The sequence below is a fragment of the Penicillium nucicola genome, assembly GCF_028828085.1.
Source record: "Penicillium nucicola strain IBT 29836 chromosome Unknown utg000002l, whole genome shotgun sequence".
Lineage (NCBI taxonomy): Eukaryota > Fungi > Ascomycota > Eurotiomycetes > Eurotiales > Aspergillaceae > Penicillium > Penicillium nucicola.
Genome location: NW_026643126.1, coordinates 1,743,947 through 1,760,011, shown reverse-complemented (window position 1 = coordinate 1,760,011; position 16,065 = coordinate 1,743,947). Strand labels below are relative to the sequence as shown.

At 48.3% G+C, this 16,065-nt stretch overlaps 5 protein-coding genes across 5 annotated transcripts; 4 read left to right on the top strand and 1 right to left on the bottom strand.

Moving 5' to 3' along the window:
- Positions 1–1,380: 1,380 nt before the first annotated feature.
- Positions 1,381–2,937, top strand: N7511_002421 (DUF1593 domain-containing protein; the record flags this gene model as incomplete). Its single annotated transcript, XM_057124846.1, has 2 exons — positions 1,381–1,749; positions 1,804–2,937. The coding sequence occupies 2 exons, from the start codon at positions 1,381–1,383 to the stop codon at positions 2,935–2,937; spliced, it is 1,503 nt and encodes a 500-aa protein (XP_056987005.1).
- An 853-nt stretch (positions 2,938–3,790) lies between these two features.
- N7511_002420 (endonuclease/exonuclease/phosphatase family protein) lies at positions 3,791–5,243 on the top strand (the record flags this gene model as incomplete). The annotated part of the gene is made up of 3 exons (XM_057124845.1): positions 3,791–3,994; positions 4,056–4,312; positions 4,382–5,243. The coding sequence occupies 3 exons, from the start codon at positions 3,791–3,793 to the stop codon at positions 5,241–5,243; spliced, it is 1,323 nt and encodes a 440-aa protein (XP_056987004.1).
- A 185-nt stretch (positions 5,244–5,428) lies between these two features.
- On the bottom strand, positions 5,429–6,513 carry nbp35 (Fe-S cluster-binding ATPase; the record flags this gene model as incomplete). The annotated part of the gene is made up of 2 exons (XM_057124844.1): positions 5,429–6,375; positions 6,429–6,513. The coding sequence occupies 2 exons, from the start codon at positions 6,511–6,513 to the stop codon at positions 5,429–5,431; spliced, it is 1,032 nt and encodes a 343-aa protein (XP_056987003.1).
- A 1,359-nt stretch (positions 6,514–7,872) lies between these two features.
- Positions 7,873–11,142, top strand: N7511_002418 (phosphatidylethanolamine N-methyltransferase; the record flags this gene model as incomplete). The annotated part of the gene is made up of 4 exons (XM_057124843.1): positions 7,873–8,122; positions 8,235–10,836; positions 10,910–11,000; positions 11,074–11,142. 4 exons carry the CDS (start codon positions 7,873–7,875, stop codon positions 11,140–11,142), a joined length of 3,012 nt encoding a protein of 1,003 aa, XP_056987002.1.
- A 1,689-nt stretch (positions 11,143–12,831) lies between these two features.
- On the top strand, positions 12,832–13,837 carry N7511_002417 (3' exoribonuclease family protein; the record flags this gene model as incomplete). The annotated part of the gene is made up of 2 exons (XM_057124842.1): positions 12,832–12,967; positions 13,020–13,837. 2 exons carry the CDS (start codon positions 12,832–12,834, stop codon positions 13,835–13,837), a joined length of 954 nt encoding a protein of 317 aa, XP_056987001.1.
- Between the last annotated feature and the right edge of the window lie 2,228 nt (positions 13,838–16,065).

Genomic DNA, 16,065 nt, shown 5'->3' with positions numbered 1-16,065 from the left:
CGTAGGAGGGATTTATTGCAAGAAGGAGGGGTGCAAGTGAGTATTATCCGGCTGTGTCATGGACATTGTTGGCACCGTCACCACTAAAGTGAGTCTCGTCTCCGTGATTACCCGACTCTGACTGTGTGGGTTGCGACATGGTCTGCCCCCCAGTCCGACAGAGGATGCGGCGGCCCCATCCCACAATACATTCGAAATCGCAGTAAACCATGATACAGCTCTCTCAGAATGCAATTTTTGATGATTTTGGTATTGAATCTGGGAATTTTTTTGAAAGAGTCAGAAGGTCATTGCAGATTGTGAGGCTCGCTGACTGAGAGCTATTTGCTACATGGTCTGAAGCTCATTCTCTGCTTCGTACATTTGTCAGCGAAGACAAACAAATAGTATGTATAGGGGAGTGGTAAGAAAGTAGCCTTTGGTTTTAGAAACCAAACAAGCAATTGTATAATCTTCTATGTGAACAGAACATTTCAATAGAACTATTTCAGTCGACAAAGAAATAAGCAGTCAAAGAGAATGCCTAGATATCCAATCACGAATACTCAAATTTATCAAAAAAGCATGATTGAAAAATGAGAGAAAACTGATTGAGATATGAGAGAGAACTGAGAGATTGAAGAGATTAGAGAATAATAGTTAACGTTAGATTGATACTTATCTTTACTAAATAATTACTAGTACTTCTCTGATTTAATCTCTTAATTACTAAAGATTATATTCGAAGTAACCCGTAGGATCTAGAATTACCACTTCGTTAGTGATTATTTCTTAAAGTCATCACTTACAACCTTGGAATTCAGAAACACACTATGAATAAGCAATTGATGTCAGAAAAAGTGGCACGGGCATATTGAGCTGATGGCTGCACTCTGCCGTACTATGCGGACATTCGACATTTTATTCTCCTGAACTGTACGGTAAGCCGACGTCGACTGGACAATGCCAAGGCCGAGTTGAGCACCCGGTTGAGCGGTCTGCCGCCGCCGTCGATATTCTGTGCCCATCCTGTTGATCCGATCTCGGGTTTTTTCCTAGTTGCCTAATTCCGCTGATTTCCAAGCGCATAGACTGAGTGTTTACAATTGATATCATTCATATAATTAACCATCAATACTTTCTATGCTAGTCCAACGAATTTTTGACGAAGGGCTTGGCCGCAAATAGGCTGACGATAAACCTGACAGGAGATCTGCAAGGGCAGATCGGTGGTTGCAAATTCCTAATTTGGGACACCTTGCACACGCCCTGATCGGGTAAGCCCAACCACTGCGAAATGCCCCGTGGGGAATAATGATGCCATTGGGTCTGACGTCTACTTGAATTTGGTTCTGGAATGATATAAAAGCCCCATTGACCCCCACGTTAGTTCCCTACACCATGGGCTCCTTCACTACATTCCTGGTGCTGTGGGCATTCACAGCCCAAGTCCTTGCCAAAGCCGTAAACACCAGCTCTTTCTTGGCAATCCCCAACAAGCCAAGAGTCTTCATTCTCTCCGACATCTCGAACGAGCCTGATGATGCCGAGTCCCTGACCAGATATCTTCTTTATGCAAACCAGTTCCACACCGAAGGTATCGTGGCTACGACGTCTACATGGCAGAGAGATGAAGTTCACCCAGAGCAAATGCTCGCAATTATCAATGCATATGCAAATGTGACCGAGAATCTGAATCGACATGTATCTCCTGACTCGCAATACCCATCAGGGAAGTATTTGCGCAGTCTTCTGCGAACAGGTCCAGCTGTAAGTTCATGTATGATTTGCCTACGTTCAGTAATTCGTTAACACAAATTGTAGAGTTACGGTATGACCGCCGTTGGCAAAAATGTGACGCTTAGCAGTGGCGGCAAGCTACTGCTCAAGAGCCTTCAAGCAAAATCCGACCAACCTCTCTGGGTGCTTGCCTGGGGAGGAACCAACGTACTTGCACAAGTTCTCTATCACATCCGGGACACATTCTCGGCGACTGAGTTTACAGCCATTCGATCCCGACTCCGCGTCTACGCCGTTTCAGACCAAGATGATACTGGCGCCTGGATCAGGCAGCAATTCCCGGATATCTTCTACATTTCCTCAACCCACGGCTGGAACCAGTATGGTCTTGCAGCCTGGATAGGTATTTCTGGCGAGGATTACTACGGTGTTGATCAAGGCGGACCAGATAACTCTACTGTTTCCCACGAATGGTTGCGAAAGAATATTCAGGTCGGACCGTATGGCAAAGAGGCATATCCCAACTTCAAATTCATCATGGAAGGCGATACCCCGACCTTCCTGTATCTCATCCAAAACGGGCTTGGGGTCTCCGAGCAGCCAGACTATGGATCGTGGGGTGGTCGGTACTCAAAGGTGGAACCGTCAACAGCACTGAACTTCAACCACTACAGTGATGCCGCCGACCGTGTAGTTGGAAAGAACAATCAAATGTTTAAATCGAGCCAAGCGACTATCTGGCGGTGGAGAGATGCCTACCAAAATGATTTCGCTGCGCGCATGCAGTGGTCTCTCCCGGCGAATCTGAGCAGACCGAATCATCATCCTATCATCTCAGTCAACGGCAGTGCCGAGCTGTCCCCCCTGAGCATCAGTGCTGCTGCTGGGTCAACTCTCACGTTTAATGCCGCAGCCACGTCGGACCCTGATGGTGACAGTTTGACTTTCAATTGGTTCCAGTATCAAGAGCCCGGGTCTAGTGACTGGAATGTTGCAGGCCAGGTACCGCAGTTAAATGTCAGCTCCTTGGACGGTGGCCGAAAAGCCCAGGTCCAGGTTCCTGCAGCTAGCGAGAGCTGTGACGCGGAAGCATCCACTTCTTCAGGTTGCTGGTTACTCCATGTTATCCTTGAAGTCACGGATGATGGATACCATCCCCTCACAAGCTATCGTCGGATCTTGATCCAGACAACAAATACTACAGAGTCACTTTCTTGATCGAAATGATGGATTACGACGGCATGCCAGCACAAAACGAATAAGGTCGAGTCAAACACTTATGTACTATATTAGCCTACTTCGGACCATTAGCCCCTTTCATTTTAGTAAACCCCTCTATGCTATGTGATGTACTTTATGATATCATAAATCTACTTTAATTCATTAGCTGAGAGAGCTAGGTTTTGCAGAGTAAATAGACTAAATAGGCTTAATTCCAACCAGACCTGCTTCCATATCCCTCAGGGGGGCCGCCCAAGAGCTACCGATACTGGATAAACAGCTACATAACAGTCTCAGGGGTGAAAATAAAGACACAATCACGGCATAGACATTAAGCCAATTGCCTTCGACTGCATATTTAATTTCTCCGAAATCCCGACCTCCTGTTCACACATCTAACCGAGGCGGGCCTTTAGCAGAATGGGGAAATGGTCTCGTCAATCATTGGCAACGACGTTAGCGTAGGAAGCTTTTCTTCTTGGCTGCATAAATCTTCATTTCATTTCATTATTTAAGGCTGATAGTATGTACCACGTGTTAGGTTTCTTCAAGCCTTTCAACTCTTGTTGATTTAATCTACGCCACGGCGCTGACAAGCATATTTATTCCCCAATCACCTGGTAAAATCTGTTACACGTTCTTCAGGTCCTGTTATCCTTGGATCTATGTACTGAGACAGTGCGTTCTCTTGTTCTTTTCATTGGCGCTCGGAAGACCTCTGCAGGTCGTTGTGCCAATAATCCAGGTACGGTTAGATGCTCAACTATCTAGATTAACTTATACAACGCCTATATAAAAGCGTCACATAACCCGGGAGCTCATCAAACCATCAAAATCTAGAATTGCAAAAATGAAGGCCACTCTTTTGAGCACTCTTCTCCCGGCATTGGCCAGCGCGGCAACCAGCGGCAAATTCACCGCGTTGACCTTCAATGTCGCCGGTCTCCCTGAGATCCTTCAATCAAACGATGTCAATGGTACCAAGACAGAGAATGCCGGGGAGATCGGTACCTACTTCTCCGAGTATGGCTACGACATCATCCATCTGCAGGAAGTACGATTCCATGTCTCCTATGCATTGCCGTTGTGACCCCGGCTAACCAAGATACCACCAGGACTTCAATTACCATGCCTACATCTATGCAACAGATGACCATGTCTACCGCACCGCAACATCAGGCGGCGCAGCAATCGGCAGTGGACTCAATTCCCTGTCCAATTATGACTGGGTCGATTTCACACGCAACAAGTGGAATACCTGCTCAGATGCTTCCGGCTCGGATTGCTTGACTCCCAAGGGATTCACCTTCATGCGCTGGAACCCTGCCGATGGCGTATTCATTGACTTCTACAACGTCCACGCCGATGCAGGGTATGTGAAATCCCCACCCAAACAGGACATGAACTATAATGAACCGCCCCAGACTCACTATTGATACAGTACCGAGACCGCCGACGAAACAGCCCGCAACTCCAACCTCCAGCAGGTTGCCGACTACATCGACACTTGGTCGATCGGCAATGCTGTTGTCGTGATGGGCGACACAAACAGCCGCTACACCCGCGCCGACGACACAGCTATCCGCGTCTTCAAGTCCCAGAACAACCTCGCAGACGCATGGGTTGATCTCGAAATGAACGGCGTCTACCCAACTGCCGGTGCCGATGCATTGATGTGCGACAACCCATCTTCGGTCGAGACCTGCGAGATTGTAGACAAGGTCCTGTACAGAGGCTCTGACATCGTCACCCTGGGAGCTCATAGCTTCGCCTATGTTGGTGACATGTTCACAAACACGAACCCCGATTACCTAGGCGATGTTTTGTCGGACCACGACCCCATCCTGGTGAACTTTACCTGGTCGCTTTCGGGCTCGTTGCGTCAGAGTCAGTTCTCTGGTGGTCCTCACGGCACTTGGTTCAGTGATCTGACAGGCTTGCCCTCGTCGCCTGCTGCTTCTGTTGTTACTTTCCGTGGCGCTGACAGACTTGATGCTGTTGCTGTGACCCTCTCTGATGGAACGACGTTTTCGCATGGTGGCACTGGCGGCTCGGAGGTTTCTCTTACTCTGGGTTCTGGTGAGTACTGGACTCAGACTGAGCTTTGCACTGGTCAGTATAATAGTCAAACTCGCAACTTTTATATCAAGGCTACCACCAGTGCGGGTAATACTCTTGAGGCCGGTACTGCTACTGATAACTGTTCGACCTTCACTGCTCCTACTGGGTTTGCTGTTGTTGGCTTCGTTGGACAGGATGGAGATGAGATCGATCAGTTGGCTTTGCTGTATGCAGCCTATTGAAGTTAAGAAGATAAGTAGCTCAGTTGTAGAAAGTGATTTTGATAATCAATGTGCATGTTCATATTCATTTCGTCCAACGGTATTGACCAAGTCATGCTCTATGCAAGTATAAGTTACCCAAACGCCAAGTCAAAAGCCGTACCCAAATGCACCACGCTGTGTAAATACGCGAAAAAAAGAGCACCTCATTCAATCATATCCTCCGGAAGGACATCATCCGGGTTCTCGCCAATAGCCTCGCCAACCGCGCGCACGACACGCTTGATGGCCTTGGATGCCGGACTGTCCGGGAAATTGTCGACAAAGCTTTCACCAAAATCGCAAGCCATACCGACACGGGGGTCCAGAGGGACGGCGCCCAGGAAGGGAATGCCCATTTTCTTCGCCAGTCGACGACCTCCACCAGTTGTCGCGCGGAAGATCTGAGACTCGTGCGTGCAGTTCGGACAAACAAATCCGGACATGTTCTCGACTAATCCTAGCACACGGATTCCAGCCTTGCGACAGAAGTCAACCTCCTTGCGCACGTCCAGCAACGAAACCTCCTGCGGGGTAGTCACGACGACAGCGCCATCGACGCCAGACTCCTTCAACAAAGAGTTGACCGACAGATGCTCATCGGAGGTTCCAGGAGGAGTGTCGACAATCAGGTAGTCCAGTTCGCCCCAGTCCACATCCTTCAGGAATTGTTTGATGAGTCCGTTCTTCTTAGGTCCGCGCCAGATGACCGCGTCGTCGCGGTTGGGCAGCATGAACTGCACACTCATTGCGCCAAGGTTGTCGGTTACCCAGACAGGACTCCATCCCGCGTTACTGACGTGGATCGTTTCCGATTCCACGCCCATCATTTTTGGGATCGACGGACCACAGATATCGGTGTCCATGATTCCAACGGTCGAATCGGGGTTTGAAGCGAAGCCGTGCGAGAGCAGGGTTGAGAATGTTGATTTTCCTACGCCTCCTTTTCCTGAAAGGACTAAGATCTTGTGTCGAATCTGGGACAGGCGCTCGGTGATGATTGGAATGTCGGGGTCGGGGCCTTTGGGCGCGGTCGCGCAGATTTGCTGGTTTGGGCAGCCGGCGCATGCGTCGCCTTGGCCGGCTTGCTCGGATTCAGGGCCTGGGCAGTGCTCTAGGCAATGTTAGCAGGTAGGTCGATTTATTCAAGATCCGGCGTGTACATACCTGGCTCAGGTGCGACAAGACTGGGCGCCACCTTGGACGACACAGCCAGAGACTCCTCAGCCGGCTCCTCCACAAAGGGTGCCATTCTTAAATTGCCAGTATGTAATGTGATGAGAGAATTCTGAGTAGAGTCAGTAGCGAGAAATTCGAGCTCAAATTCAAGGTCTGGTGGCGGGTTGATGCTTGATAAGCGGGGATGACTAAAGTCACCCTGCCATTGGCGGGGTTAGGCCTCGCTGCGGTGTCGGAGCAGTTTAGCAGGAGACAAATGAGAATCAATTTGGGTAATATTTGTTGGATCAAAATATTGAGTTAGCCAGATTTGAATTATTCTAGAAAGCTAATCTTCGTCAAATCCGTTGGCGGCGTGTGAATATAGTATATCTCCCCTGCCCTGATCTGCTTTAGACTCACGCGGCATTAGATTTGATCTTATATAGTCGAGTTTGGCCTTTCGGAGCCGAGGTGCATGCGTAGTGTTCTACGTGTAATCGCTTACAGTATGTACACTAGACCCCTGCTCGGGTCAAGAGGGGTCCTATGCAACTAATTATCATGCCACCAATGCTATACGCCCACACGCTGCAGAAAACAGGGCCCTGCTGGTCATGTCAGAACTTAGCTAGGGGGCCGAGAATCTTGATTCAGCGCCTACGCTAGCATAAAAGAGGTGGTCTAACAATACAGACAATGGATATCCCAGGTTGCGCTTTGTCGAGGTAAGAAGGGAGGGATGGGATGCGTCAAGATGTCAGTCTTTGTAGTGCATTCCAAAGAGAGCGTGGCACAATTGGCACGTTTCTGAAAGCTCATTATCAATCTTGAATCTGTACCGCACTGACATCTACGGTGCCTGTCGTGTTGTCGTGTGCATATCGATCAGCGCCATTCAAGGATGCGGATAGGATGATGTCAAGGACTCCACAGGGCGTGGCACACCTCATTGGGTATGAGAACCCGATCATAATGCAAGGTGTATGCGGGGATGACTTGAGCACACACACACACACACAATTGTATCAATCTACGAAGTTGTGGAGGGCTTTGCACATGCTTCCGCAGTAGCCGCATGTAAGGTGAAGTCGATATACCCCGCGGTCAGAGTGCCGGAATGCCATTGTCGAATTGGTGTAAAACACATGTAGCCCTAACCTATCCTGTTCAGGATTAGACACAAGTCCCAACAATTCCCAAAGCTAAAGCCACTTAGCGTCTTGGTTGATCAGACCCCGTTTCTGTGCCTTTCCGCTCCATTCGGAGGCCCGCTTCCTGGAGGACCTGTAGGAGAACAGGTGTAGTCTGAATGGTTCCACTCTCTTTTCGCCTATAAATACTGAGATTCGTCGCAAACTGATTGGGATTTAAGGGAAAGAAAAGAACTCGTAAACAAGGGCGGAAGTAATTTCCCCATGCCAACTGACTAAACTAGATCCGTCTCCGTCACATGTCACATGCTATTGTCGTCACTTTGGGTCTCAACACTTTCAGTTTCTGCAACACTCTCTGCGATCTTTCAACATGGATCAAGGCCTTTCAACAGGGGCCCATCAAGATATTGATGGGCTACGCGAGAGAAAATGTGCGCGCCGATTCAACAGTCGGTCGCGAGGCACTGACTGCTACTGGGGAAGTGGAGATCAAGGACAGAGCCGGCAACGAGGTGAAGACCTTTGGGAGAACACCCGATGGCACAGGTAAGCGTTTGGATGGAAATAAGCTCGTGGTGATGGAAATGCAGGCTTGATCTGTTGTCAATCCATTGCTTTCGAGGACCCGTGGCTAACCGATTGCGGGATGTTTCTATAGTATTCACGGTCCCGCAGACTCATGACATGGTCTCCCAGCTTCTTTCGCCGTCGGAACCCAAGAACTTCGGTGATCTTGTGGTAATTATTCTACTGGCAGGTCACATTCTATTTCTTTGGGCTCTCCCGGCAGGCGCGAAGATCCCGGTCTTTGCGGTCACCTATCTCTTCTGGCGCATGGCCTACAATGGTGGAATCGGATGGCTGCTGCACAATCAGTCGCATCACAAGACACTGCTTCGGTGGGCTGAAAAGACCAAGGTTTTTGTTAATCCGGCCACTGGGAAGAACCCGCACCCCAAATTGTATAACTGGATCAAAAAAGAGCTGGAGACCAAGATCCCGCAGGATTACTCGTTCGACGATGCTCCAATTGAATACAACACCTGGCTTGTCTTTAGACGTCTTGTTGACCTGATTCTCATGTGTGACTTCACTTCTTATTGCCTTTTCGCGATTGCTTGTGGCCACCAACCGGCGGACGAAAGTCTTGTCATGGCCGTTCTTCGCTGGTCCGCAGGTATTGTGTTAGTGCTGTTCAACCTCTGGGTCAAATTAGACGCCCATCGTGTGGTCAAGGATTATGCCTGGTATTGGGGTGATTTCTTCTACCTCATTGACCAAGAACTGACCTTCGATGGTGTGTTCGAAATGGCACCTCATCCCATGTACTCGGTCGGCTACGCGGGATATTACGGAATTTCCCTGATGGCAGCCAGCTATAAAGTCTTGTTCATCTCTATCATTGCCCATGCAGCACAATTCGCCTTCCTGGTCCTCGTGGAAAACCCGCACATCGACAAGACCTACAACCCGCCACCTCCCAGAAAGCGCTCTACCTGTCTGGACTCCGCCTCCAGTCTCCCTATCGATTTAGACACTCCAAACGCGACAACCCCGTCTGAAGAACAACCTCCCAATGCGACCTCCTCGTACTCCGCCAAGCCACCCCAGTCCGCTCACAACCTCTTGGGGCTGCACAACCTGGACTTGTATAGAACCACGGATTCTTCAATCTTACTTGTCCAGATTCTTGTATTCTCAATTACTGCTTTGACGCCATCTACTCCATGGTATCAATTCTTTTTCGTGGTCCTTGCGGCTGCTTCCAGGATTTGGTACTCAGTAGGTATTGGATACCTTCTTCGCAACCAATCCACCACCAAATCATGGACCAGACACTTCGTCAAGTATGGCGACACGCCACAAGAAGCGTGGAACCAATGGAAGGGCACTTACCATCTTAGTATGATTCTGTGTTACTCCACCTTCATTGCTGCCGTGTGGAAAATGTACACCTTCCCGGCCGACTGGGACTATGAACTGGTTTTGTTCCGACACATTCTCGGAGCAGGTCTGATCAGTCTGCAAATCTGGACTTCTGTCAGCATCTATGATTCTCTAGGTGAATTTGGCTGGTTCTACGGCGACTTCTTCTTTGATGAGTCTCTTAAACTTACCTACAACGGTATCTACCGCTTCCTTAACAACCCCGAGCGAGTCCTCGGTCTAGCGGGTGTATGGGGAGCCGTCCTCATCACCAGCAGCGGAGCTGTCACCTTCCTTGCTTTGCTCAGCCACATCCTGAGCCTAGCTTTTATTCAATTCGTGGAACGCCCGCACATGCAGAAGCTGTACGGCCGCAGCCTTCGTCAGGATGCCGGTCTCGTCAAGAGTCTCAAGCGGTCACTGCCTCCCTCTCTTCAGCAACTCCACGGAAGTGTCGACAAGATGTTTGATGACTCTTTCGACTTCATTGAAGAGCTTTTGGACAACGCGCGGCCCAAGCTCGCTGCTGGAGTGAACACCTTCGTCAAAGATACCACCGCCCTCTTCCAGAAGTATCCCGCTCGGGTCACCATCTCCCGGATCGATGCGGATCTAGCTGGATTTGATACCCGTGATTATTCCCTGTCAGTGGAAGGAACCCATGCATTGTCCTTCGAGGAAAGCGGCAAGAACAAGGGCCGCGAGGGTGCCAACGCCCAGATGCCCCTGGACCGCCGCGGTGACCTCAAGGACCTCACCTTCGAATATGGTTCCCCAATCAAGGTTAAGTGGACTGCCCCTCTCAATCACAGCAAGAAGGACTGGATCGGTATTTACCGCGTCACCGATAACACCTCTCGAGAGGTGACCCGTGTGTCTTCGCAAGGCCGCTGGGTCGCAACAAACGAAGGCTCATATGACAATCTCACTTGCGAGAAGGGCATTCTCACAAGTGATGTTGTCATCTCATCGCCCGAGAGCAACGAAAAGGATACCCGTCAGTTCGCCTCTGGCGAGATAGTTCTTACAGGCGACAAGCTCTTCTGGACCCAAGGGGCCTTTGAGCTCCGCTATCACCACAATGGCATGCACAATGTCATGGCTATCTCGCGACCCTTCGAGATCCGTATCCGTCGATCGGACGAAGATGACACCGTCGTGGATGCTGAAACTATCTCGGAACCCGCAGTTGAAGATGCTTTGTTGCCTGTTGTTCGCAACTGCTTTGATCGTGATCCAGAAATCGCCCCGGAGACCGTTGATGAGCAATTCGGCAGTCTTGTTGAAAGAGATGGCAAGTTCGCTAAGCGTGTTGTTTTTGCTGTTCATCAGATGTGAGCCTCCCCATAAACCTTGCAGTCGCGTTCTCTCAATCATTGATGTATTATTTGCTAATCTGGTATTCAGGTTTGGTATCGAATTGGCGCCAGAGGTTGTCAAATCCGATGGCAATGTCCGGAACCTTGCATGGAGAATATGCAACGCCAAGAAAGTTCTGGTATGTTTAAAACAGTCTATTGATCCATCTTCCATTTCTCGAAGGACACGAAACTAATTGCTGGATCACTCAGGCTCCTTACAGTATGTCTAGATCCAATGGCACGACGACACCACTTGAAGGAGAAGAGACCAAGGAGTGACTGGATATGGGCAATTGAGGAGAGACATCGGTGTTAAACCGTGATTTACGTGGAGTGTCGACAACGTGGGATCAGTGCGCTTGGTTCATTTGTTGAAAGGCATTTTGCTTTACGGGGAAGATTAAACACGGATTAGAAATGGTGTTATGAAGAAAAGGAGTTGTTTTGCTTGATTTGCTTGAAATGCGATGGTTCAAATCCAAGATTCCCATGGTGTTGGTCTTTGGATTTAGGGGGGGACGACAGTGGTGCGTTTAATATAGGTCATGCGATGGAGGACGGACCCCTGGAGATTAATTAAAGCGAGCCATTTGGTCGTTTTTATTTCTATGTACAGTACATTGCTTTAGGGCTAATGTATCGCTTTACTTGAGCTCGCTTACTACGGTGGCACTCTACAAGTGAGAGTAGTAGTCAAATTAAAATCATGAATTTTCATTTAGCAAGCTATGTTGGGTATAGGAACTGTGCGTAGACCTAAATCTTGAATACTGTCAGCAAAATTCACTAAAAGCAGTGATAGCAGAAGCAGAAGCATAAAGCTTAATCAGCCAGCCGGTTAACTCATCCCATCCCCTGTTAGCCTCTCGCACCAGACAGTCGCCCAAGACGGACAAGCAGCCCAGCACGAGGAAACCAACACAAGCCGGGTTGCAGTACCATGCCGCTGGCTAGACAACAGAGCGAAAAACAAACTCAGTCGACGACTTAACCTAAAGTCCTCTCCAAGTGTCCACAACCTTCCTCCCTTTCACATCCGAAGACATAAAAGGTCCAGTATCAGGGAGTTGGGAAGAAAATAGATCGACGACTGTATTAATCACACTGCTGTACGGCTTGGGTGCAACCCGAGAGGCGGCTCTCACAAGGAGATCATTGAATGGATTGACTAGGTGTCATCATGTAAGGTGGGGGGGGTTTGTGTAGTAGAGCGACGATAATGTACCTTTATTGACTAGGCGAAGCAGAATTATACACGATGCAAAGTTGCAAAACTAGACTTTTGACTTGTCAGTACTCTTGTCAAGACATAAAGGCTGAAAGGCAATAATGAGGAGATCTCAAGAAGTATCAGGTGTTTTTGGTAAGAATTTTGTTATCTTCAAAAATTTTGCAGAAGCAGAACTGAAAATGTTTTTTCATCACTTGAGGGAGTCGGAGGAAAGAGAAAGAGAAAAAAAAAAAGTTCTTACCTTGTCAGTGAAAATTTTCACGGAGCTTCCCCGGACACTTGACAGTGACCAATGAAGATGCTAAATCTGTTCAAAGCTATTGTCAGTCACTGATGCACAAACAGAGTAATAATAACAATAGAATGTTGTTGTCTTTGTCAGATGGTAGTGCATGTTGTTCTTGGCCCATTTTTCGTCGCCGAACAGGAGGTTGGATCTCTCTCGTCATATAGACAATGGAGGTGATGAGGGTGTAATGATACTCACATTTATCATGTTAGTTAAACGCAAGGAGTCAAGCATCAACCAAGATGCTACTCAATTCCTTCGACATTGGAAGGACTCTGGTAAACAGAGATGTGTGAAAGGAAGAAAGAAAGAAGAGCAGAAAAGTCAAGAAAAACCACAGACGCTAGGCGGTGGGGCCGACAAACCATGCAAACTCCAGAATTTCCGTTTCTGGGACTTCAACCATCGCGACTCTCGACAGCTTCAGCTTTGCACTAATTCCCGCATAATGGCCGACAGAAGACGTATCAATGGCCCACCAGGTGGCACAAGACCTCCAGTCTTTGCCTCTGTCCAGCAATCCTCCACTGGTGCCGCAGACCGTGCCCGACGCCAGCGCCAGCCCGCCGAGCTACGGAAAATCTGTATGAACACATTGAGAAGCTTTCACTTGATCGCAGCTAATCTTGAACATAGTTTTGAAAACAGGATTGATTCCAACGGCCTCTGGCTCTTCATACCTTGAATTTGAACCATCCGCCTCCCTCGCTGCCGCCCGCTCCAACCCCAAATCTCTGATCCCACCTTCCTCAGCACTCAAGCTGGCCTGCACAGTTCATGGACCCAAGCCACTTCCCCGATCTGCTGCATTCTCGCCCAATCTTGTTCTCACAACTCATGTCAAGTACGCGCCGTTCGCTGCCCGCAAGAGAAAAGGTCACATTCGCGATGCCAGCGAGCGTGATCTGGGCGTACATCTAGAGACAGCTCTTCGCGGCGCAATTATCGCTGAGCGCTGGCCCAAGAGTGGACTGGATATCACTGTTACCGTGATTGAAGCGGAAGATGATCGCTGGTGGGGCGATGCTCCCAATTCGCACGATGCCTCGTGGGGAATGATGAATGTTCTTGCCGGATGTATCACAGCTGCTTCTGCTGCTATTGCAGATGCTCGCATTGACTGTCTGGACCTTGTCTCTGGTGGTGTTGCTGCTTTGGTGGCAGATGATGAGAGCCCATCTTCAACGGGAGCCCCCCGACTCATGCTTGACATGGATCCTGCGGAGCATAAATCTATTGTGTCGGCTTGTGTGGTGGCATACATGCCTGCGCGCGATGAAATCACAGAGCTCTGGCTCAAGGGAGATAGCTCAAGAGCTGCTCTTGAGAAGAGTGATCAACGAACAGGTCATGAAGCTTTGGTAGACGGGGCTGTTGATGCGGCTCGTGGAGCCAATACTGTTCTGGCTGAGGCTATCAGGGAATCTATTGAGAGATCCATTGCTCAAGTCTAGGATAGATACATCACATAACGAATGAATGAAGTCTACAGACATCCAGTACATATAAGCAAACCACTCATAGTTGTCTGTTCAATCCGGATTATCAATTGTGAAAGTCGCTTGGGGATTGCTGAGTAAAGGAGACCCTGGAAGGAGAATTGTCTTCAAGAGAAGTCAAATAAGAACAAAAGAACAGAGCTATCTCAGACCCCGAAGAGACAGGCCCCAGGAAAAGGTTCATAAAAAATGTTATAAGCAGTTCTGGTCAATTGACAGAAGGGTTCTCCTCCTCGCTGCCTTCCTAAAACTCAAGCTCGTCGTATTATATAATGCCAGCCTCATTCTTTCAAGGTTACCAACTGCGGCCTCACCGGACTCCTCGTTCATCTTCTCCCTTAGATGTTAATAGTAACTTCGAGCTGGGGTGGCAGTGATGTTCATGGCATTTCCAACGGCCACACAGCTAACCGTGATAATTTTGGATTCAACACATTCTACCATCATCAACGTAAGATGAGTAAACTCTCCACGTAAGAACCCCAATAATTTGCAGAGGAAGTGCAGGACATCCTCGGTAGGCTATCAATGGTCCCCCTTTTGTAATTACAGAGAGTCAACTTCAGCTTGCCTTAGGAACTGATGCTGATGGTCCAATCGGTATGGTTAGGTATAAGATTCCTCGTTCGGCATACCTTGCTGTGATTCCATGGGCACGGTGTAGATATAGTATATGATATGCGTGTAAGGTAGAGGATTGTTTGAAAAAAACGAAAGACTTAAAGGAGATTGTAGGACTCATCCATCTAGAAAAGAACGTTCTCGTAGCCCAATGAGATGCAACAAACCAAGGTAAACATTTTCAACGATTACCTGGCAACATAAACTTTGACACCAACCTCCTTGAATTTCAAGGTACTTTTGAGCATGGTAGAACAAGTCTCTATACTCTCGGGTACAGAGAGTAGTATATTTAGGAGATTAGTGATGTTGCAGTAAGAAAATAGACAGTATGCCATCTACAGTTATCTGAGAGACCTTAGATTCGAATCCGTTTTGTGCACAAGCGTTTCCTACGCTATAATCCAAGTCTCTGAGATAGACATAAGGAGATTTAAAGGAAATTATAGTTTATAACATTACAAATCGTCCATCCATCACGTTCAAAAAACATAGGTTATTAGTTAGCTTCCACGTATTAAGTCAACCAAATTTCCGAGCAGGTTGTCAGCATCCTGAAATGCAATACAATAATAGCACAGAAAGAAGTGCAGCGATTTTTAGTATCTCGCGGACCATAGTCAAGAAGCATACACAAGAGCAAGATTCATTGGGTCAAGCAGCAGTCATGTCCGCTTCAAATTCTGAGCAACGATGTCCAGTTACTGGCCGGGAACTTCGGAGCCAAGAATAGACAGCGAATTACGTACTTCTGTCTTCATTTCCCCCTAAGCTAATATGAGCCCTTAGTATCTTGGACTATGGAAAGTTCCCCCCAATTCTGCATTAGTCCAGAATTTCTCGCTGCTAATGACAAAGAAAGCCAAGTATGAAATGTACAGTAAGCCAAAAAAAAGGGGTTGGTTAAAGTTGACATTCCCGAACGGTTAAACGCCAACAACTGGCGGTGTCAAAGTAGGATGACGATCGGACCCATTATCGGAATCGAAATCGAATCGGAATCGATCGATCGAAAGAAGCGAAGGGCAAGAGTTCATATAGAGAGCATACATTGTTACAGGTTCATTGTGTGTAGATTAAAGAACTATATCCCACGTAACGTGACCCCCTGCATATAAGTTCACCTTGGAAGCATCATGAAGCAGGGTCTCACCATAACCAAGGAATCACCCAAGGATTCGGGCGGATCATTTGCATTAACTTACGACTAGTGTTTCAATTCCCCCCTGAGCTTGGAGCAGCCCGTCAAAGTTGGATTGCTTCCCCCCAAAAATGGCCTTTCTAGTTTTCTTTGTTTCTCGCGTGACCCCCTGTCACGACTTCAGGCTCCAGTCGAAGCTACTGGAGATGCTGTTGAACTCCGAATATCCGAATTCCAAAATTGGCACTCGGTTCGCGGGTTCGTCCCGCTCAGCACGAGACGGCTGGATCATTTGTCGATCAGCGCCTCACACCAATGACGACTCGTGCGGAAATTGAGGGCTCCATCGCATACCACATTTCAAGCAACAACCCACTTTTGTTGGCTGGTCGGCATTTGAACATCATCACTGGAGCAATGA